General features: G+C 39.2%; 1 protein-coding gene across 2 annotated transcripts in view; it reads left to right on the forward strand.

Annotated features, from left to right (window-relative positions):
• The window catches only part of LOC140211574 (aminopeptidase Q-like), a 193,081-nt gene that overhangs the window by 62,540 nt on the left and 108,124 nt on the right, over positions 1 to 22,417 (forward strand). For both annotated transcript variants that reach the window (XM_072281418.1, XM_072281417.1), the window contains 5 exons: positions 11,639 to 11,793; positions 15,821 to 15,931; positions 17,235 to 17,375; positions 22,072 to 22,137; positions 22,297 to 22,362. In XM_072281418.1, the coding sequence (XP_072137519.1) occupies positions 11,639 to 11,793; positions 15,821 to 15,931; positions 17,235 to 17,375; positions 22,072 to 22,137; positions 22,297 to 22,362 (539 nt within the window). The remainder of the gene's footprint in view (positions 1 to 11,638; positions 11,794 to 15,820; positions 15,932 to 17,234; positions 17,376 to 22,071; positions 22,138 to 22,296; positions 22,363 to 22,417) is intronic.

Genomic DNA, 22,417 nt, shown 5'->3' on the forward strand with positions numbered 1-22,417 from the left:
CAAAGAGTGGGAGTAAAGGAAACCTTTTCTGGTTGGTTGCCAGTGACTAGTGTTGTGCTACATTGGTCGGTGTTAGGACTGCTTCTTTTCACATTATATGTCAATGATTTGGATAAAGGGCCTGATGGCTTTGTGGCCAATTTTGGGGATGATATGAAGTCAGGTGGAAGGGCAGGTAGCACTGAGGAAGCAAGGTGTCTGCAGAAGTACCTAGACAGATTGGGGAAAGGGGTAAAGAAGTGCTGGATGGAATATAATGCATGGAAATGTATGGCCATGCACTTTGATAAAGGAAATAAAGGCATGGGCAACTTTCTAAATGGACAAAAAGTTCAAAAGTCAGAGGTGCAAAGGGACTTGGGAATCCTCATGCTGGATTCTGTAAAGGTTAACTTGCAGGTTGAGTCAGTAGTAAAGAAGGGAAATGCAATGTTAGTATCAATTTCGAGGAGACTAGAAAACAAAAGCAGAGATGTAGTACTGAGGCATTGGTCAGACTGCACTTTGGAGTAAGGTGAGCAGTTTTAGGCCCCTTATCTAAGACAAGATGTGCTGGCATTGGAGAGGGTCCAAAGGATGTCATGAGAATAATTCCAGGAATGAAGGGGTTAATTTCTGAGGCCTGTACTTGCTGGACTTTAGAAAAATGAGGGAGGGATCTCATTGAAACCTATTGAATATTTTAAGGGCTGAACCGAGTGGATGTAGAGAGGATGTTTCCTACAGTGGGAGAGGTGTCTAGGACCGGAGAGTACAGCCTCAGATTTGATGGATGTCTAATTTGAAAAGAGATGAGGAAAATTTTCTTTAGCCAGAGGATGGTGAAACTGTGGAATTCATTGCCATAGATGGCTGTGCAGGCCAAGTCATTAGGTATACTTAAGGTGGAAATTAATAGGTTCTTGATTAATCAGGGTGTAAAAGGTTATTGAGAGAAGGCAGGAGAATGAGATGGAGAGGGATAATATATCAGCCATGATAAAATGATGGAGCAGACTCAAAGGGCTGAATTCCTAATTCTACTCCTATGCCTTATGGTCTGATGGACATCTCCCCTACACTTTCCTTGATCACCTTAAAATTATATCTACTGGTATTAACCATTTCTGCCCTGGGAAAAAAAAAAATCTCTGGCCGCTTACTCAATCTATGCCTCTTATCATCTTGTACACCTCTATCAAGTCTCCTCTCATCCTCCATCTCTCCAAAGAGAAAAGTTATAACTTGATCAACCTATCCTCGTAAGACACCGGGTTCCTTTAGATTAAATTAATTAAGTTCAATTCAATAAATCTTGCAATTTGTAGGGCAATGCCAGTAAGGGACCGAACTTGCTGGATAGTTGTAAAAATCCAATTGGTTCAGTAACACACATCAAAGTTGCTGGTGAACGCAGCAGGCCAGGCAGCATCTCTAGGAAGAGGTACAGTCGACGTTTCGGGCCGAGACCCTTCATCAGGATGGTTCAGTTATGTGTTTGGCTGTAACTCTAGTCCCTTTTCATTGGGATTAACCTTAACTTTGGACAGCAGTGTAAAATGCCAGTTAATGAATTGACCATTACCTTTCAACTTCTGCCAGTTCTCTTGGTGGATCAACTTCTCTACAACCTCCTCTAATATTAAACTTAATCAGTCAGTGCTTCAATGGTTCCATTTAATATCAGAGAATGTATACAGTATACAACCTTAAATTCTTACTCTTCGCGGACATCCACAAAACAGAAGACCCCAAAGAAAGAGTGAAAGAAAAATGTAGAAACCAAAAGCCCCCCCCCACCTCCCATGCACAAGCAGCAGCAAAACATCAACCCTCTCCCCACTTATTCCAGCAGAAAACATCAGATTCCTCCCCCCACCAGCCACAATGCAAGCAATAGCCGAGCCCCCAAACAGACCATGATCAAGTGTCCATCAAAAACCACTGTTCATCCCACAGTTCAGCATCCTACAGGCTCTCTCACTAATGAGAGAGGCGGAGGCATCACTCCTGCCACGGTGAGAGAGGAGGCCAACAGCTTGTTGGCTTCGATGTTGCAGCCTGTAGCATCACTTTAGAATTCCACCAACTTGAGAATCAACAGCAAGTTCTCCCTCACCACCGAGAGAGGGAGAGGATAATTGCTTGAGTTCAGAGGACTCTGACTCCCGCTGTCTCAATGTTCCAATTGCCCGTGATGTTTCAGTCGGCGACACTGGCTAGGAATCAGATTGTCCACAGGGCTGCAGAGCCACACCAAAGGCACATGTCTTCCAGGCTGCTCCTGGAGATATCAAAAATGCTAGGCCACTCAGCGAGCTTCATGAGCAGGAACTCACTGCCATGAAGAACCTCGGTTGAGTGCTGCAGATCATGGACTCCAACAGGACCCCAGCCACCTTGAAAAATAAAGAACAGTCATTAAAGAAAAGAATTAAACTGATTTGCAGATGAACTCAAAGAAGTCACCCTCTGGTGCCATCTTCAATTAGAATTCCCGGAGAATCCTACTGGCTATTGATCGAATAGCAGCGTTTTTATAATTGCTCCTACTCTACTTAAGTTACTGTTTCCAACTTGTTTTGAAAACTTACTTTTAAACGCAATATTGTTTTACGATAAGTCGTGCCGAAACTACTAAAAAAAGAAGAGGACCCTCCTGTAACTTTGGAACCTATTATGGAGACACTTCGGAAGCATAAAAGTGAACTTTCGGAGGAGTTCCAGCAGAAATTCCGGCAACTCAGTGCTGAATTTAAATGAATGGATGTAAAATTGGATTATATTCAAAAAACTTTAAGTGAACACGATAAACGGATAAAAGAGAATGAAGACACTTTGATGATGTTGGATGTGAAGATTGATGACCTGGAAAAGAACTGTGATAAGCAGTCAAAGGTTAATGAAACATTAAAACATAAGATTAGTTTAGATTAGATTAGATTATGAGGATTATGATTATCGACTTGGAAAATAGAAACGGAAGAAATAATTTATATATTCTGGGTTTTAAAGAGCTAATGGAAGGCAATCAGCCTTCGGAATTTTTTGCAAACCTTTTGGCTAATTTATTTGCAAATATTTTAAAATCTCCACCTAAAATAGACCGAGCTCATAGATCGCCAGTACCAAGACCTCCTCCAGGAGAACGACCCCGTTGAGTGATAATTTGTCTTCATGACTTTTAAACAAAGGAACTTTTAATTTGTGAAACTTGTCGGAAAGGTATGATTGATTATGAAGGCCAGAAGATCAGAATTGTGGAGGATTTTTCACCCGAGGTGTTGAATGAATGCTTCAAGTTTAGAAAAGTTATGTCGGAGTTGTATAATAAATGTTTTAAACCCTCTCTTTGTTATTCCGCTTGTCTTAGAATCATTTTGAAAAATGGCTCTCTGAAATGGTTCCGTTCAACTCAAGAGGTGCAGGAATTTCTGAATCAGTATCAGAAGTTTAACTGTTCAATAATTCCCTACATAAGTCTATGTTGCGTCTGCCTGATGGATCCTCTTTTTAGAATCAGCAGTCTAACTGTTCATTATTTTCTTTTATGAACAATTTTTTTTTACTTTTGGTATACCTTCATATCTAATTATTTTTTGTACTTTTATTTCTTTGCTTAGAAAATTAAGGTCTTAACATTAGTAAGTTTTCATTGAGTTAATACTTTCCAAATTAATACGTTCTGATTTTTCTTAGTTTTTTAAAATATTTCATACTATATTTTTTCATGAGGTTTTTAAAATAAGTTTAGTTTTGCTCTGTTTTGTGTTGTGTCTTGTTGGAATGCAGTTAGCCTTGGAAATTTTTTGGAGCTCAGCCAGTAGATTGTTTTGGGAGGGTAATGTTTTTAGGTTTAGCTGTCGACTGCCCTTTGGTCGACTTTCTTTCTTTGGGTGGGTTTTTTCTTTTCTATCAGCTGTTTGGTATTTGTTGCTTGGTTACTTTATCTTAAAGCTTATTATTTGGATTTAATATACATTCCAGCGTTTTTATTCTAACTTCTCTTTTAAGCATTATTTAAAATGGACCATACTATTAATTTACTTAGTTTTACTGTGAAAGGATTAAACCATCCTGTGAAACATAATAAGATATTTAATTTTATTAAGAAATTGAATGTTTCAATTACTTTTTACAAGAAACACATGTTTGTAAATGTGATAATTTACATCTTTTCAGCCATTGGAAGGGATTATTGTTTCAGTCCACCTTTCAGGCTGAGGCTAGAGGAGTTTCATTTCCTATAGACAATTCAGTTTCTTTCGTTCAACATAATGTAGTGTCTGATACCAATGGGCGTTTTGTTATAGTGTCAGGGAAATTAGATAATAAATTAATGGTTTTTGCTGAATTGTATGCTCCGAATATAGATTATCCTGGTTTTTTTGAATGCTTTTTTTCGCTTTTATCAGATTTAAGTCTGTATTCTCTGGTCTTAGGAGGAGACCAACTGTTGCTTAGACCCTGTTTCAGATCGCTCATCTTTTAAACGATTGACTTTTAGTAGATCTGCTTCCTTTATCCAATCTTTCTTAATGAAATGTGGTATTGTTGATGTTTGGTGCTATTTATATCCAACAGATAGAGAGTACTCATTTTTTCTCATGTTCATCATACGTATTCCAGGATTGATTATTTTTTTGTTGATAGTCAATTGATTCCATTGGTTTGATCCTGTGAGTATAAAGAAATTGCTGTTTCAGTTCATGCTTCTGTGTTTTTACCTTTAAATCTTCTGGGTGTCTCCCGAATAAACAGATTCTGGCATTTTAATCCAACTCTATCACCTGATAGGGAATTTTTTAATTTTTGGAGAGACAAATTACTCTTTTTTTTGAAGAGAATATGCTAGAAGAGACTTATAGTCTTATTTTATGGGACGCTTTTAAGGCTTATATTAGACGACAAATTATTTCTTTTACCGCAAGTGTTAAGAAAAAAGCTGATAAGGAGAGAATTGAGCTATCCAATCAGTTGAAACAATTAGACCAAAAACATGCTTTGGCTCCAGATCTTGCTTTATATAAAAGATGTGCTGAAATTAAAACTAAATACGATCTGCTTTTAACTTATTCAATTGAAACTCAATTTTTAAAAGATAAAAGTCAGTTTTATGTTCATGGAGATAAAACGGGTAAACTATTGGCTAACCAATTAAAGACCTTTATAGTTAAACGCCAAATTAAAGAAATTTGTAAAGCTAATGGTGATAAAACATCTGATCATTTAGAAATAAACGATACTTACAGAGAATTCTTTTCTAAACTTTATAGTTCTGATCCTCCTAAAGATAATACTGTAATGAATACTTTCTTAGATCGATTAAACATTTCTACACTTTCTGATGATAATTGAAAATTGCTGGATCAACTCATTTCTTATGAGGAAATTGCCAAAGTTGTTCACTCTTTGCACTCAGGGAATGCTCCGGGTCCTGATAGATTTTCTGGAGAGTTTTATAAGGCTTTTTCCTCTTTGCTTATATCTCACTTATATTCAGTCCTTTCAGACTCTCTTAAATTAGGTAGGTTGCCACAGTCTTTATATAACGCCTCTATTTCACTTATTCTTAAAAAGAATAAGGATCCAACTGAACGTTGTTCTTATAGACCAATTTCCGTACTTAATGTTGATACTAAAATTTTTTATCTAAGTTTTTGGCTCGTAGGATTGAAAATATTTTGCCAACTATTATTTCTGATGATCAGACTGGATTTACCAAAAATCGATACTCCCACTTTAATATTTGTTGTTTATTGTATGTTATTTATTCTCCTTCTAAAGAGATATTGGAATGTGTGATATCCTTAAATGCTGAGAAAGCCTTTGATCGGGTTGAATGGAATTATTTATTTAAAACTTTAGAAAAATTTAACGTTGGGCCCAATTTTATTCAATGGATTCAATTACTTTATTTATCTCCCTCCGCTCAGGTTCTTACTAACTCTCAGAATTCTAAACCATTTAAACTTCAATGTGGAACCAGACAAGGTTGTCCTTTGAGTCCTTTGCTTTTTGATTTGGTCTTAGAACCTTTAGCTATTGCTTTCTGGGAATCTAATGATATCACTGGTATTTTATGGAGGGGTATTACTCACAAAGTGTTGCTTTATGCTTTCTCGCAAGGCTTCCCGTCCCATGATCCTCTCCCTTCTCCAGCCTTGTATCCCTTTTTCCAATCAACTTCCCAGCTTTTAGCTCCATCCCTCCCTCTCCTGTCTTCTCCTATAATTTCAGATCTCCCCTCCCCCTCCCACTTTCAAATCTCTTACTATCTCTTCTTTCAGTTAGTCCTGACAAAGGGTCTTGACCCGAAACATCGACTGTACCTCTTCCTATAGATGCTGCCTGGACAGCTGCATTCCACCAGTATTTTGTGTGTGTCACTTTATGCTGATGATCTTTTGCTCTACATTTCTAATGTGGGAGTCTTCTTTACCTTCCATACTTTCTTTACTCTCCTGCTTTAGTCAGTTTTCAGGATATAAACTTAACTTTCATAAGAGTGAACTTTTTCCTTTGAATAATTTGTTATTAGTTAATACTAACTTTCCTTTTAAAATTGTAAGAAATCAATTTACTTATTTGGGCATAACAATTACTAGGAATTATAAATTCCTTTTCAAAGAAAATTTTTTACACTTCTGAATTATGTTAAGAAGGTACTATCAAATTGGTCACCCCTCTCTTTATCATTGATTGGCCGAATTAATTCTATTAAAATGAATATTTTGCCTAAATTTTTATATTTATTTCAGGCCGTACCTGTTATTATTCCTAAATCCTTTTTTGATTCTCTGGATTCTATTATATCTTCTTATATATGGAAAAATAAAGTTTCTCATTTAAATAAAGTTCATCTTCAAAAATCTAAAAAGAATGGAGGTTTAGCCTTACCCAATTTTAGGTTTTATTACTGGGCAGTCAATAAACGGAATATGTTTTGGTTATATTATATTAATCGAGAGGACTGACCGATCTGGGTATCTTTAGAAGCTAATTCTATTAATAAATTTTCTATCATTTCTCTTCTCGGATCCTCAATTCCTTTATCTTTAAGAAATTTATCTGATAATTTTGTAGTTAAACACACCTTGAGTATTTGGGTACAATTTGGAAAATATTTTGGTTTATTGAATTTTTCACTTTCAAGTGCCATTTTTTCTATTTTTTAAACCATCCATGACTGATGTAGTTTTTAAAGAGTGGAATAAGTTGGGTATTAAATCTTTTCAGGATATGCTTGTTGGAGATAGTCTTTCTTCATTTGAACAATTGTCAGTTAAGTATAGCCTACCCAAAACCCACTTTTTTCGATATTTGCAAATTAGAGACTTCTTACATTTTCAGGTACATCCATTTCCTAAACATATAGATAAGAATTTACTTGATATAGTTTTTAATTTGAAACCCTTCCACAATGGATCTATATCTAATATTTATGGTATGTTGTTGGGAATGAGAAATATTCTTTTAGACAAAATTAAAAATCTCTGGGAACAAGGTTTACAGATTCCACTTTCTGAGGATACTTGGACTGACTATTTTAAATTGGCTAATACCTTGTCGTTATGTGCCCGTCATTCCCTTCTACAATTTAAAGTGGTTCATAGGGCCCACATGACTAAAGATAAGCTTTCTCGTTTTTATTCGGATATAACTCCCTATTGTGATAGATGGAGAAGCTTTACTAATTCATATTTTTTGGATTTGTCCGTGTCTTGAAAAGTATTGGAAGGAAGTATTCCAAACTTTTTCGGTGCTATTTAAAGTAAACTTTAAAACTAATCCTTTGACTGCCTTATTTGGTATTGTTGGAGGAAATGATATTATTTTGGAGTCACATGATTTGCATATTTTGGCCTTTATTTCTCTTATAGCCAGGAGGGCATTGTTGCTTAAGTGGAAGGATGTTGCTCCGCCTACTCATGCTCAATGGTTAAATGATGTTATGTCGTGCTTAAATTTAGAGAAGATTGGCTGTTCGATTTCTGAACCTAGACAAGATTTTTTAACATTGTGGGGATCTCTTTTGAATTACTTTCAAAATCTTTGATTTGCTATTAAGCACAGATATTGGCTAGCAGTATATTTTATTATATGATAAGGATCTTTTTCCTTTTCTTTTTTTAACCAAACAGCTGTTTTTTTTTTCTGTTAGTGAGTTTATATTTTTTTGTATAATAAAATTATCTCTTTTCAATATTATGTTTTAAATTTAATATATACGGATATGGGGTAATGCGACTATATTTGTGATTCCAATATATTGTAATCAATATATGTTATATATCCTACTGTACTGTGTATTCTTTTATATAAGAAATCAATAAAAATATTAAAAAAGGAAAAGGAAAGAATTCCCCTTATTCTATATTTATTGTTTGAATCTATTACATGTTTGAAGTTATTTATCAAAAAATCTGGTCTGTTGCTGACTTATCCCACCAGAACCAAGGTAGGCATGATGCTGGTGGAAAGCAGGCAATGAGCAAAAAGAATGGCAGGAGGAAGATAAACAGCCTTCAATGTGATTATTGACTTGAGCTCTCCCACATTTCCTATCTTGGTTCAATGTATCTGAAAAGTTTAACTATTTGGTTCCTATTTCCACTGTATAGGCAAGGCCTAGACCACTTTTCTTTGAATACAACTAACTGAATGCTAGTTATGAAAATCAAAAAGAAACTGAAGGTGTTGGAAATCTGAAATAAAGCTATTTCAGGCAGGTCAGGCAGTATCTGTGGAGAATGAAACAGAGTTAATATTTCAGATCAAGAATCCCCTGTCAGAACTGGGAAAAAGAGAAAACAAGCTGGTTTTAAGCTGTAGAGAGAGTGGGGCGGGGTAGGGGTGGGGTAGATGAATAAAATAAAGGAATTATTTGCGATAAGGTGATGCCAGGAGTGCTTTAGGGATAAGTGGATGATTAAATCATTTGACTGAAGGGTTAATGAGCCCATTTGGAAAAAGAATGGCATGAACAAAATATGTTAAGATCTATATTATAAGGGTAGCTGGAATTCTTTCTGTTGTCCTTTTTAAATAATCAAGATTACTACATCAGGGGGTTTAAACTAGAGTTGCACTGGGGGGGGGACTTTAAATTAGAATTGAATTGACTTTATTTCTTACATCCTTCACATACATGTGGAGTAAAAATCTTAACATTACGTCTCCATCTAAATTGCTGCACAGGGGGTGGGGAGGGCGTGGTTTAAACTGGTGTTGCAGGGGGATGGAGACAAAGTGCCAGGGCAGCTAGTGGAGCGCTTGTGGAGAAGGTAGATATTAAGCCTACATACAAAGACAGGAGCAAAAAGGTTGAGCGTGGTGGGGCAAATGTTCTGAGTTGTGTCTATTACAATGCAAGAAGTATTGAAGGTAAGGCAGAGATGCTTAGAGCATTGATCAGCATGTGGAGTTATGAAAATGTATCCAGTAGTGAGACTTTGTTACAGGAAGGGCAGGACTGATTTATATTAATATTAATTAATATTAATATTCCTCCTACTCTTGCACCATTAATTATATATTAATGATTTAGATGAGGGAATTAAAAGTAACATTAGCAAATTTGCCGATGACACAAAGCTGGGTGGCAGTGTGAAATGTGAGGAGGATGTTATAATGCAGAGTGACTTGGACAAGCTGGGTGAGTGGGCAGATGCATGGAAGATGCAGTTTAATGTGGATAAATGTGAGGGTATCCACTTTGGTGGTAAGAACGGGAAGGCAGATTATTATCTAAATGGAGTCAAGTTAGGAAAAGGGGAAGCACAACGAGATCTAGGTGTTCTTGTACATCAGTCACTGAAAGCAAGCATGCATGTACAGCAGGCAGTGAAGAAAACTAATGGCATGCTGGCCTTCATAACAAGGGGAATTGAGTATAAGAGCAAAGAGATCCTTCTGTAGCTGTACAGGGCCCTGGTGAGACCACACCTGGAGTACTGTGTGCAGTTTTGGTCTTCAAATTTGAGGAAGGACATTCTTGCTATTGAGGGAGTGCAGCGTAGGTTCACAAGGTTAATTCCCGGGATGGCGGGACTGTCATATGTCGAAAGATTGGAGCGAATGGGCTTGTATACTCTGGAATTTAGAAGGCTAAGAGGGAATCTTATTGAAACATATAAGATTATTAAGGGATTGGACACGCTGGAGGCAGGAAACATGTTCCTGCTGATGGGTGAGTCCAGAACCAGAGGCCACAGTTTAAGAATTAGGGATAGGCCATTTAGAACGGAGTTGAGGAAAAACTTTTACACCCAGAGAGTAGTGGATATATGGATTGCTCTGCCCCAGAAGGTTGTGAAGGCCAAGTCTCTGGATGCTTTCAAAAAAGAGATGGATAGAGCTCTTAAAGATAGCGGAATCCAAGATTATGGGGATAAGGCAGGAACTGGGTACTGATTGTGGATGATCAGCCATGATCACAGTGAATGGCAGTGCTGGCTCGAAGGGCCGAATAGCCTACTCCTGCACCTATTGTCTATTGTCTATTGACTGGCAACTCGGTATTCTGTGGTTCTGTTATTTTAGACATGCTAGAGGGGGAGGTATTAAAGCGGGACGGATGGTATTATATATCGGGGTGGTGCTCAGACAGAGAGCTCATCTACTGAGGCTGTATGGGTGGAAATGAGGAATAAGAAAGGGAAAGCTACGTTAATGGATTATACTAGCCAGCAGGATTTAGAGGAGCAACTTTCTAGAGAGATTGCAGACAATTTCAAGAAAAATAAGGTTGTGACAATGGATGATTTTTAATTTTCCCAATATTGACTGGGACTTTAGCAAGGCCTTTGATTAGCCTATGGGAGGCTAATCCGGAGGTTCAGTTTCTTGGGATTCAGGATGAAGTAGTAAACTGGATTCATGGGAGAAGCCAGAGAGTGATAGTCGATAGTTGCTTCTCTGACTGAAGGTCTGGACTAGTGGTATGCTGAAGGGATCAATAGCAGGTCCATTATTGTTCGTCACCTATAAATGATTTGGATGATAATGTGGCAAACTGGATCAGCAAATACACAGATGACACAAGTACAAGGGGTGTTGTGGACCATGAGATAGACCATCAAAAACTTGCAACATGATTTGGATCAGATGGAAAAATGGGCTGAAAAATGGCAGATGGAATTTAATGTAGTCACATGTGAGGTGTTGCATCTTGAGAGGACAAACCAGGGTAGACTTACACAGTGAACAGTAGGAGACTTGGGTGTGTGGTAGAACATAGGAATCTAGGAATATAGGTCCATAATTCCTTGCAACTGGTGTCACAGATGGATAGGGTTGTCAAGAGAGCTTTGGTACATTGGCCTTCATAAATCAAAATATTGAGTATAGGACTTGGAATGTTATATTGAAGTTGTATAAGTCATTGTTGAGGCCAAATTTAGAGTATCTTGTGCAGTTTTGGTTACCTACCTAGGGGAAAGTTAGCAATAAGATTGAGAGAATACAGAGAAAATTTAAAAGGATGTTGCTGAGACTTCCAGCAAACATTGGAACCCTTTATATGCACAGATTGTGGGCCTCAACCATTGCTTTTTGTGCATTTAACAGTATGTCTACTAGGTGCCTAATGTGTTAATCAATTGTGAACTATAATTTCAATTCAATGCATCAGATTTATTCTGTTCTCTTTTTTTAGATTTAATAGGATTACCTCATTCTTTAGAAAGTGCAATGGAAAATTGGGGTCTGGTGACTTTCAATAACGATGTACTGCTTCATCATCCAAAGAAGAAATTCTTTGAAGATGAGTTGAAAACAACTTCAGTTATTGCACATGAGCTGGCCCACCAGGCAAGTTTGCACAATCTTTTCACAAGTTATTTGTCATACATATTTCTCATGGGAATTTGAAGTTTAGAACTGCTGTAAAATGTTTTGTGGTTTGATCATTTTAGTCAAACTATTTTGTTGATAAATATGGGTTTGAAAAAACATACAAGTTGGCGTGTTACTCCTTAATAACTCCAAAGTAGGGAAATAATTGCTCTTCTAAAATCTTGCATTGTGTTAATTATTGTGCTTGTGTGACGCTGAACTGATTCCAGAGTTTCTTCATTCTTCTGTGGTGTGTCCGCTAATCACTGATGTGCATTAACACTGAGCCTTTACAAGGTTTGTAAGGGAAGAGCAGCATGAAGCTGTAGCAGACGTACTGGCTAACAGTGAAGGAGATAGAGGGGGTGCCATCCAGGTGATCTTATTTCACTGATTATTTGTCTAAGGGATTCAGCTACTGGTGACAAGGATATCACTTAATGCCCTTGGATGTTGGGGGTGGTGTACATTATTTATTTACAGATACAGTGTTGTTCAGGCCCTTCCAGTACAAGGAGCCACGCTACCCAGCAGTGCAGTCCACCTGTTTCAACAATAGCCTAATTAGATTATGAGGACACGCAGTCCTCTTTTATTGTCATTTAGTAATGCATGCATTAAGAAATGATACAATATTCCTCTGGTGTGATATCACAGAAACACAGGACAGACCAAGACTGAAAAACTAACAAAAACCACATAATTATAACATACAGTTACAACAGTGCAACAATACCATAACTTGATGAAGAACAGGCCATGGCACAGTAAAAAAAAAGTTCAAAGTCTCTCGAGAGTCCCACATCTCACACAGACAGGAAAAGGAAGAAAACTCTCCCTGCCATGCCCGACCACAGTCTGACTCTGAGTCATCCGAAAACTACGAGCTCTGATCAGCCCTCCGACACCGAGTACAGAGCACCATCTCTATCCGAGCACTCCGACCTCAGCCTCGGTCGCCAGCAGCAGGCAAAGCCGGGGATTTTGGGGCCTTCTCTCCGGAGATTCTCGATCGCACAGTAGCAGCGGCAGCAAACCCAGCATTTCAGAAATTTCTCCAGATGTTCCTCTGCTTCTCACGTCCGTCTTCATCAAATCAGAATTGTGCACGGCGCCCTACTTACAGATATGATATCATTTCACCGGAGAGCTGCGTGCACTGCATCGTGCTGCCATCTTCTCCTCCCGCCATAATCACAAGACAACCTACGATGACCAATTAACCTACTAACCAGTACGCCTTTGGCCTGTGGGAGGAAACTGGAATACCTGGAGGAAATCCACACCACCACAAGGAGAACCTACAAACCCCTTACGGTTGGCACCAGAATTGAACTCTGAAATCAGATGCCCCGAGCTGTAGTAGTGTCATACTGATGGCTGCACTACCATGGCGCCCTTGATCTCCTGCACTTCCTCGAATGAAAGAATTCATTTAGTGCTTTTGAGTGGCCTTTCCTGGAACTAGACCCAGTAAAGTCGGAGGAACTGTGATTTCCAAATCAGGGGATTTTAAAATTTTATTTATTTATTGCAGTACAGCGTGGAACAGGCTCTTCAAACTGCGCATCCCAGCAGCTTGGTTTAACCCCACTTAATCACGGGACAATTTATAATAGTCATAGTCATAGTCATACCTTATTAATCCCTGGGGAAATTGGTTTTCGTTACCGTTGCTCCATAAATAATAAATAGTAATAGAACCATAAATAGTTAAATAGTAATATGTAAATTATGCCAGTAAATTATGAAATAAGTCCAGGACCAGCCTATTGGCTCAGGGTGTCTGACCCTCCAAGGGAGGAGTTGTAAAGTTTGATGGCCACATGCAGGAATGACTTCCTATGACGCTCAGTGCTGCATCTCGGTGGAATGAGTCTCTGGCTGAATGTACTCCTGTGCCCACCCAGTACATTATGTAGTGGATGGGAGACATTGACCAAGATGGCATGCAACTTAGACAGTATCCTCTTTTCAGACACCACCGTGAGAGAGTCCAGTTCCATCCCCACAACATCACTGGCCTTACGAATGAGTTTGTTGATTCTGTTGGTGTCTGCCACCCTCAGCCTGCTGCCCCAGCACACAACCACCACAGACTCGTAGAACATCCTCAGCATCATCCGGCAGATGTTAAAGGACTTCAGTCTCCTCAGGAAATAGAGACGGCTCTGACCCTTCTTGTAGACAGCATCAGTGTTCTTTGACCAGTTCAGTTTATTGTCAATTCGTATCCCCAGGTATTTGTAATCCTCCACCATGTCCACACTGACCCCCTGGATGGATACAGGGGTCACCAGTAACTTAGCTCTCCTCAGGTCTACCACCAGCTCCTTAGTCTTTTTCACATTAAGCTGCAGATAATTCTACTCACACCATGTGACCAATTGACCAATTAACTTACCAGCCGGGACATCATTGGACTGTGGGAGGAAACCCACGAGGCTACAAGGTGAACTTACCAACTCCATAGTCAGCGGCAAGAGTGACTATGAGTGGAATATGAAGGTGGTGGTGCTTGTGTGCACCTGCTGTCCTTGGTGAGAGAGAATGATAATAATAGGGTAGAATTGGATGGCACTAGAATTGAACTCTGAAATCAGATGGCCCGAGCTGTAGTAGTGTCATACTTACAGCTACACTACCATGGCGCCCCAGTTACTGCCGTTGGAGTAACTGAGATGGGCAAATTGTGAGAACTACTTTAAACTGGAAGATCAAAGAGAAAGAGAATATCAAAACACTGTAGTGACAATGGTGTCTAGTTCAGTTGTGACTATGTTGTAGTTACAAATATAATAGAGAAAGTGTAGTCATTGGGGCTTCTGTGTGTGTGGACGGAGGCTTTGTGAAGTAGTACTTGAAAGGTACAGTTCAAGGTTCAAAGATTTCTTTTTGACAGTTTGCATGGACTAGATGGGCCGAAGGGCCTGTTTCTGTGCTGTAGTGCTCTATGACTCTGTGATGCCTAGGTGCAGGAAAGGTTTGCTCTTGAAGGTGATCTCAGTGACCACCTTCTGCTGCTTGGATTTCAGCTTTTTGTCAGAATCCCTACTAAACCACTAGAGCAGAAGATATGATCTCTGTACTTCATCTCATCAAGGTTCAAAGTAAGTTTATTATCAAAGAACATACATATATGTCACCATATACAATCCTGAGATCCATTTTCTTGTGGGCATTCACAGTAAATACAAACAAAAAACAGAAAGGTTAAATAATAACAATAAATATTGTGAATATGAAATGACGAGTACTTGAAAGTGAGTCCGTAGGTTATAGGAACAGTTCATTGTTGGGCTGAGTGAAGTTGTCCCCTCTGGTTCAAGAGCCTGATGGCTGAGGGGCAAAAACTGCTTCTGGACCTGGCAGTGTAGATCCTGAGGCTATTGTACTTCGTTCCTGATGGCAGCAGCGAGAAGAGAGCATGGCCTGGATGGTTTGGTCACTGATAACGAATGCTGATTTCCTGAAGTGGCGCGCCATGTCAGAGTGCTCAGTGGTGGTGAGATCTTTGCCCATGTGGACCGAGCTGTATCCACTACTTTTTTGAAGGTTTTTCCATTCAAAGGGATTGGTGTTTCCATACCAGGCTTTGATGTAGCTAGTCGATATTTTCTCCACTGCATGTCTATAGAGGTTTGTCAAAGATTTAAATACACGTCGAGTTTGTCAAAGTTGTAGATGGCATGCCACTATGATGCTGAGGTTTGAGTCTATAAAATGAGTTGTGGATGGCCTTCCTCTCCTGCTAAATCTCCAATGACAACCAGGAGGGTTCAAGTAGCAGCAGAAGTTGACTTTCTTTTGTACCAATAGTGGAGAGATCCATGAGTGTTGGCATAGGAGTACTAATCATTAGTCATTATTATTTGCACACTAACATCTTGAAGGCAGCACCAAAACGCATTTTGGTTGAGGTATCATTAAACTGCGTTTTTTTTTGCAGATTAAAACAATTTAGAGAATTCTATTTAAAATGAACTTTCTTTTGTTTTTGAAGTGGCTTGGAAATCTGGCCACAATGAAATGGTGGAATGATCTATGGCTCAAAGAAGGATTGTCAACATACTTTGAATTCATAGGTGCATCTGCTGTACTGCCATTAAATGAGGTAAACAAATCTATTTCTAAATTAAAATTCCATTACTGGTCTCTGAGACAGTCTGTTTACAGAGCTTGTGTCATGAATACTTGTACAAGAAAAAGGTAGGTTCATATGAATCCACAATGGCATTAGTATCTTAATCTACAGGAAATTTTCTACCAGGGCATTAAGTTTACATTTTAACTCAATGGCCACTTCATTAGGTACACCTACACCTAACATTGTGTAGTAAGTTAATCATGGAAGAACCATTTGATGGCAGAAGTAGAAAGGTGGAATGCAAATGTTTCAAGTTTCTGGAATAGAAGGAGACTGTTTTAGTCATGGAGTGCATGTGGACAGGAAATTGAAGGTGGGGATGAGATTCCCTGCTCCAACTCAGCTTCAGGTGACTAATATGGAATTTGATGAAATGCGGAGGAAAGGCAGTCTGAAGAGCTTAATCTCAGACACGCCAAAACTGAACTAAATGAAATGTTGTCTCACTTTGAATCTTCAAATCAGAGAGAAAGCCAAAAGCTCTTTGATCACGGGGGCATGATGCCGGTTGAAAGCAGCATCTTGATTCCAGATTTTGTTTGTTGTTGAAGTTGTTAATGGTGAAGAAGAAACAGGCAAAGGAATAGTCTCCTTCTGTACAGCCAAGGTAATCAAATGAGAAGAAGAATAGGATCAGGTCCCAGAATGTGCCAAGAATCCATAGCCATAACTTGTAACTTTTCTTTGAAAAACATCAGTCTGGGAACACACAACTCTGTGCTACTCAGTGCTTGCATATGCCAGGAATGTGACTTAAGAATGTTCACCTGTTTTATGCCTGTGATTTGAAAAAAAAAAGAGAAAAATGAAGTTGGGGCAATGGAAGTGGAACAGGAAGCATGTAGATTGTAACAAGAACTGCTTTCAATACAGCAAAAAATTGATGTTTAAACTTGAATTTGTGGTTACTGGAGAAGATAGTTCAAAAGTTCTTTTTTTCAAGTGTATCACAATTGGCTTGTTTTCTTCCCTCACTTTGAGTTTCCAGGAAGTGCCTGTTCCACAATTGTGATAAATTATTTAAAATTAGTAATATTTTAAGAAAATCATTGTATGGCATATTGTATCAGATTTTTTGTCAACCTGCTCTCAACTGAAACAAATTAATTTCCCATGTGCTAATTAACACACTTCAAATTTGGAACTTGGAAATCACTGGAATATATGGCTAAAGATGACGTTCCATGTGATATTTTATGTGGATGGGGTGAGATAATTAAGTTTGTTATTCACAATGTAATGAACTAATGACTGTATTGATTTTTTACAGATTGCTCCTTTTATTTATCTAATATCTTGCTATCAGTCAGAAACGTTTGCAAATAACCTTCATCGCTTGTCTGAGAAGGAAGAGGATGTGAGCACACCTGAACAAATTACTGACATGTTCAGCCTGGTTACCTATGTACAGGTAAATTTCAGTGCAAATTTCAGAGCCACGGCTGGATTTCAGCTTGTTTATGGGGTGAGCATATCATTGAAGAAACTCCAATGTACACATTGTCACCAGAACATACTATTCTTTTTATAAAAGTTCAGTGGGAATTGGCTTCCAGAGGCCATTCTCTGGGTTACCATTTGTTCAAAAAAGGATTGATTAATTTGTGTAAAGTACAATTACATTACAAAAAAAAGTATAGGGCGCTGTTCAGCATTTGAGCTGATCTCCAGAATACCTAGCTGAAAGATGTTCCAGAAGTGGGAAAATCAATCAATAATTGTAATGGCATATTGAGCAAGTAGGCAACTGTACATTTCCCTTCAAAGATGCTGCCTAACTTGCTGAGATCCTCCAGCAAATAGTTTGTTGTACATAGCAGTTAATGATATTGACATCATCATGAATCACCTACAGTCCAACACTGTGCCAATTTGAGTAGCAACTGAATGGCAATTTGTGAAACTTGTAGCCTACCTCCAGCAAAGGATTCAACTTGAGTCATGTACAAAAAAAACTAAAGTAGCCATCAAGTTAGTGACCTATCATCTGCAAGTTGAAGTACAACTTCATGTAGAACTGTATGTTCCACCTCTTGTATACCTAATCACTCGATAGACTGAAGCTGGCCCAGAACAGCATTATGTCTCACAAGCACAGAAACACACGAGGGAAGCTCTCCCCACCATTGAGCGCATCTACAAGGAGCACTGCCACAAGAAAGCTGCATCCATCATCAAGGACTCCCACCATCCAGGCAATGCTGCTGCCATTGGGAAGGATGTACAGGGACCTTAGGTCCCATACCACCAGGTTCACCAACAGATATTACCCTTCAACCATCAGGCTCCTGAACCAACATGGATAACTTCACTCAGCTCAACACTGAACTGATTCCACAACCTATGGACTCACTTTCAGGGTTTCTACAACTCACGTTCTCAGTATTATTTATTCTTCTTATTTTTTTTTTGTATTTGGACATCTCCACTTCTTTTGCACATTGGTTGTTGTCAATCTTTGTGTTTAGTTTTTCATTGATTCTATGGTATTTCTTTGTCCTACTGTGAAATGTCTCCAAGGAAATGAATCCTAGGGTAAGATATGGTGAGATGTATGGACATAAATAATAAATTTACTTTGAACTTTGATCTTGAGGCAGCTTCTGGCACTTTTATGGCAAATAGGAATGAACAATAATGTGAATGCCCCCAGTCATACTCTTGAGGGAGAAAGAATGAAAAATTCTAATACAATTTCCATGCTGCCATCCTTGAAAGAAAATGGATCTGGGGGAAGATGCATGTATCAGAATGCTCTTTATCAATAAGAGCTCAGCATTTAATACTATCATCCCCTCAAAACTAATCAGCAAACTCCAAGACCTGGGCCTCAATACCCCCTTGTGCAATAGGATCCTGGATTCCTCACTTGCAGACCCTGGTCAGCTTGGATCAGCCCAAAACATCTCTTCCACAATCTCCATCACACTGGGGCACTACAGGGCTGTGTGCTTAGCTCCCTGTTCTACTTGCTTTACACCTATGGCTGTGTGGCTAAGTACAGCTCCAACACCATATACAAGTGTGTTGATGACACCACTGTTGTGGGCTGTATCAAAGGTGGTGATGAATCAGAATACAGGAAGGAGATTGAAAACTTCGCTCAGTGGTGTAATAACAACAACCTCTCACCCAGTCAATAAGACCAAAGAACTGACTGTGGACTTCAGGAGAGGGAAACCAGGGGCCCATGAGCCAGTACTCTTCGGAGGATCAGAGGTGGAAAGGGTCAGTAACTTTAAATTCTTCGGTGATACTATCTTAGAGGATCTGTCCTAGATCCGTCATATACAGTTAATTGCAAAGAAAGCACCTCTACTTCCTCAGGAGTCTGTGGAGGCTCAGTATGTCATCGAAACCTTGGCCAACTTCTACAGATGTATGGTGGAAAGTGTGCTGACTGGCTGCATTATGGCCTGGTATGGGAACACCAATGTCCTTTGAGCGGGAAATCCTACAAAAGGTAGTGGAATTCGGCTCAGTACATCACAAGTAAAAGCCCTCCCAGACATTGAGCACATCCACATGAAACGTTGCTGTAGAAAAACAGCCGCCATTATCAAAGATCCTCACCACCCAGGCCATGCTCTTTTTTCGCTGCTGCCGTCAGGTGGAAGGTACAAGAGCCTCATGACTCATACCACCTGGTTCAAGAACAGTTCCTGAACCTCAACCACTGGACATTTGAACAAAATGGGATAACTACACTTATTCTATTTCTGCTGTTCCCACAACCGATGGTCTCATTTTAACGACTCTTTATCATCATATTTCATGCATTTTCATGTTATTTCATGCTCATTGTTTATCGCTATTTATTTATATTTGCGTTTGCAAAATTTGTTGTTCATTGATCCTGTTTACAGTTACTATTCTATAGATTTGCTGAGTGTACCTGCAGGATAAAGAATCTAAGGGTTGTACGTGTGATATGTATGTACTCTGATAATAAATTTTATTTTGACTTTTGACTTTGACTTTGAGTGCATGGTGACAGATATGTACTTTGATAATAAGCTTGCTTTGAACTTCTCTGTTATAGATTAAATTACTAAGTAAATTACTATTAAAGTAGATACTATACTTGTCACCATATGACGTTATTTTCCATCCCTCTGGCGCTTGCCGTATCATTGTGGGTGATGCTTTGTTATTTTTGAGCTCTATCACCTATAATCATTTCTGGCTTACAATATGAAGATGGTTCTCCTAACATTGGCCAAATCTGTGACAAAGGACGTCTTTGATATACAGTATCATTGACTTCACCCTTCATTTTTTTTTCTCACTTCAGTTTGGATCCTAGTGGTTTCCTTGATCCCTAAATAGGCAGGGAATCTCACTAACTATTCAGCTCTTCTACCAAAATCTTAATGTGAGTTACGGTGGAATTGGGATCCTGCTCCAAGGACAGTTATAGAAACATAGAAAACATACAGCATAACACAGGCCCTTCGGCCCACAAAGTTTGGCCGAACATGTTCCTACCTTAGAAGTACCTAGGCTTTACCCATAGCCCTCTATTTTTCTAAGCTCCATGTAGCTATCCAGGAGTCTCTTAAAAGACCCTATTGTTTCTGCCTCCACCACCGCCGCCGGCAGCCCATTCCACGCACTCACCACACTCTGCATAAAAAACTTACCCCTGACATCTCCGCTGTACCTATTTCCAAACACCTTAGAACTATGTCCTCTCGTGCTAGCCATTTCAGCCCTGGGAAAAAGCCTGCGACTATCCACATGATCAGCGCCTCTCATTATCTTGTACACTTCTATCAAGTCACCTCTCATCCTCTGTCACTCCAAGGAGAAAAGGCCGAGTTCACTCAACCTATTCTCATAAGGCATGCTCCCCAATCCAGGCAACATCCTTGTAAATCTCCTCTGTACCTTTTCTATGGTTTGCACATCCTTCCCTGTAGTGAGGCGATCAGAACTGAGCACAGTACTCCAAGTGGGGTCTGTCCAGGGTCCTATACAGCTGCAACGTTACCTCTCGGCTCCGCTATATTTTTTTGCGGAACTCCGCAAGATGTAAAGTGATCAGAGATGCAGAGAAGTTGCAGTGATGGCCATCTGTGATGTGTAAAATGATAAATGGGATTAACAGGATTGGGAGGGGAGTGTGGAACAAATGGGAAAAATTCCAGAGGCAGGTTATCTGAGGGTTAGGAAAATATTATTTATTGAGAGACAAGGTGGAGTAGACCCTGCCGGCCCTTTGAGCCACACCGCTTACCAACCTCTGGTTTAACCACAGCCTAATCACGGGACAATTTACAATTATTAATTAACCTACCAACTGGTAGCGTTTGTGGACTGTGGGAGAGAACTGGAGCACCCAGAGGAAACCCCCACCATCATGGGGGGAGCCTACAAACTCTTTACACACAGCGGCAGGAATTGAACCCAGGTCGCTGGTACTGTAAAGCGTTGCGCTAACCACTAAGCTACTGTGCTGCCCTAAACTTTATGATTCTCTCCCTTAGTAAACTGCTGAGATTAAGTCAATAGAATAGTTCAAAAGTAAGGTTGATGGATTTTGGCTGGGGTTATGGAATAAAGGCAGGAAAAAATGGACTCAGATATAGATCTGCCATGATCCAATTAATTGATGCAACAGGTTTAAAAGGGAGAATTCTGTTTCAATATTTGTCTGTTCTTATTACTACCTATCCCACACTAATTTTGTGGGCACGTGGCCAAGTGGTTAAGGCATTCGACTAGTGACCTGAAGGTTGTGAGTTCAAGCCCCCCCGAGGCAGCGTTTTGTGTCCTTGAGTAAGGCACTTAACCACACATTGCTCTGCGATGACACTGGTGTGAAGCTGTATCAGCCCTTGCCCTTCCCTTGGACAACATCGGTGTCGTGGAGCGGGGAGACTTGCAGCATGGGCAACTGCCGGTCTGGAAAGTGAAGATTTTCCAGGCACAGATCCATGGTCTCGCAAGACTAAAGGATGCTTTAAACACTAATTTTGGAGTGCACTTTCTTTAAGTATAGTTAATGTGTAAGAGATTGGCAATGATTTTTAATTTCTTTTAAATTTTATTTTTCTAATATGTGAATTTTATCGGCAGAACTGTTTTATTCTTTCTCTATATAGGGTTCCAGTGTCATCCACATGATCTCCCTTCTTATGACAAGTGAGCTGCTTATGGAAGGACTCAGAGTGAGTTGAGATGTTTTTACTTGTTTGAGTCAATATACTGTCTATTACTAGAAATAAAGTAACATTTAGCATTATGACTGAAAGTTTTAGAAGTGTTCATTTCTCTTCACAGCTATGTTCTGTTTTGAATAGGCTCTGTTTTCCTTTATTTCCTCATAGTCATACATCAAGACATTTTCTTATTCATCTGCTGAGACTGATGATCTGTGGAACCATTTGCAGATGGTGAGTTTTGTGCAGATTTCAATAGATGTCACGTAATAAGGTGCACTTTTGAACA

Source organism: Mobula birostris, chromosome 17 (genome assembly GCF_030028105.1).
Source record: "Mobula birostris isolate sMobBir1 chromosome 17, sMobBir1.hap1, whole genome shotgun sequence".
NCBI classification, from domain to species: Eukaryota; Metazoa; Chordata; class Chondrichthyes; order Myliobatiformes; family Myliobatidae; genus Mobula; species Mobula birostris.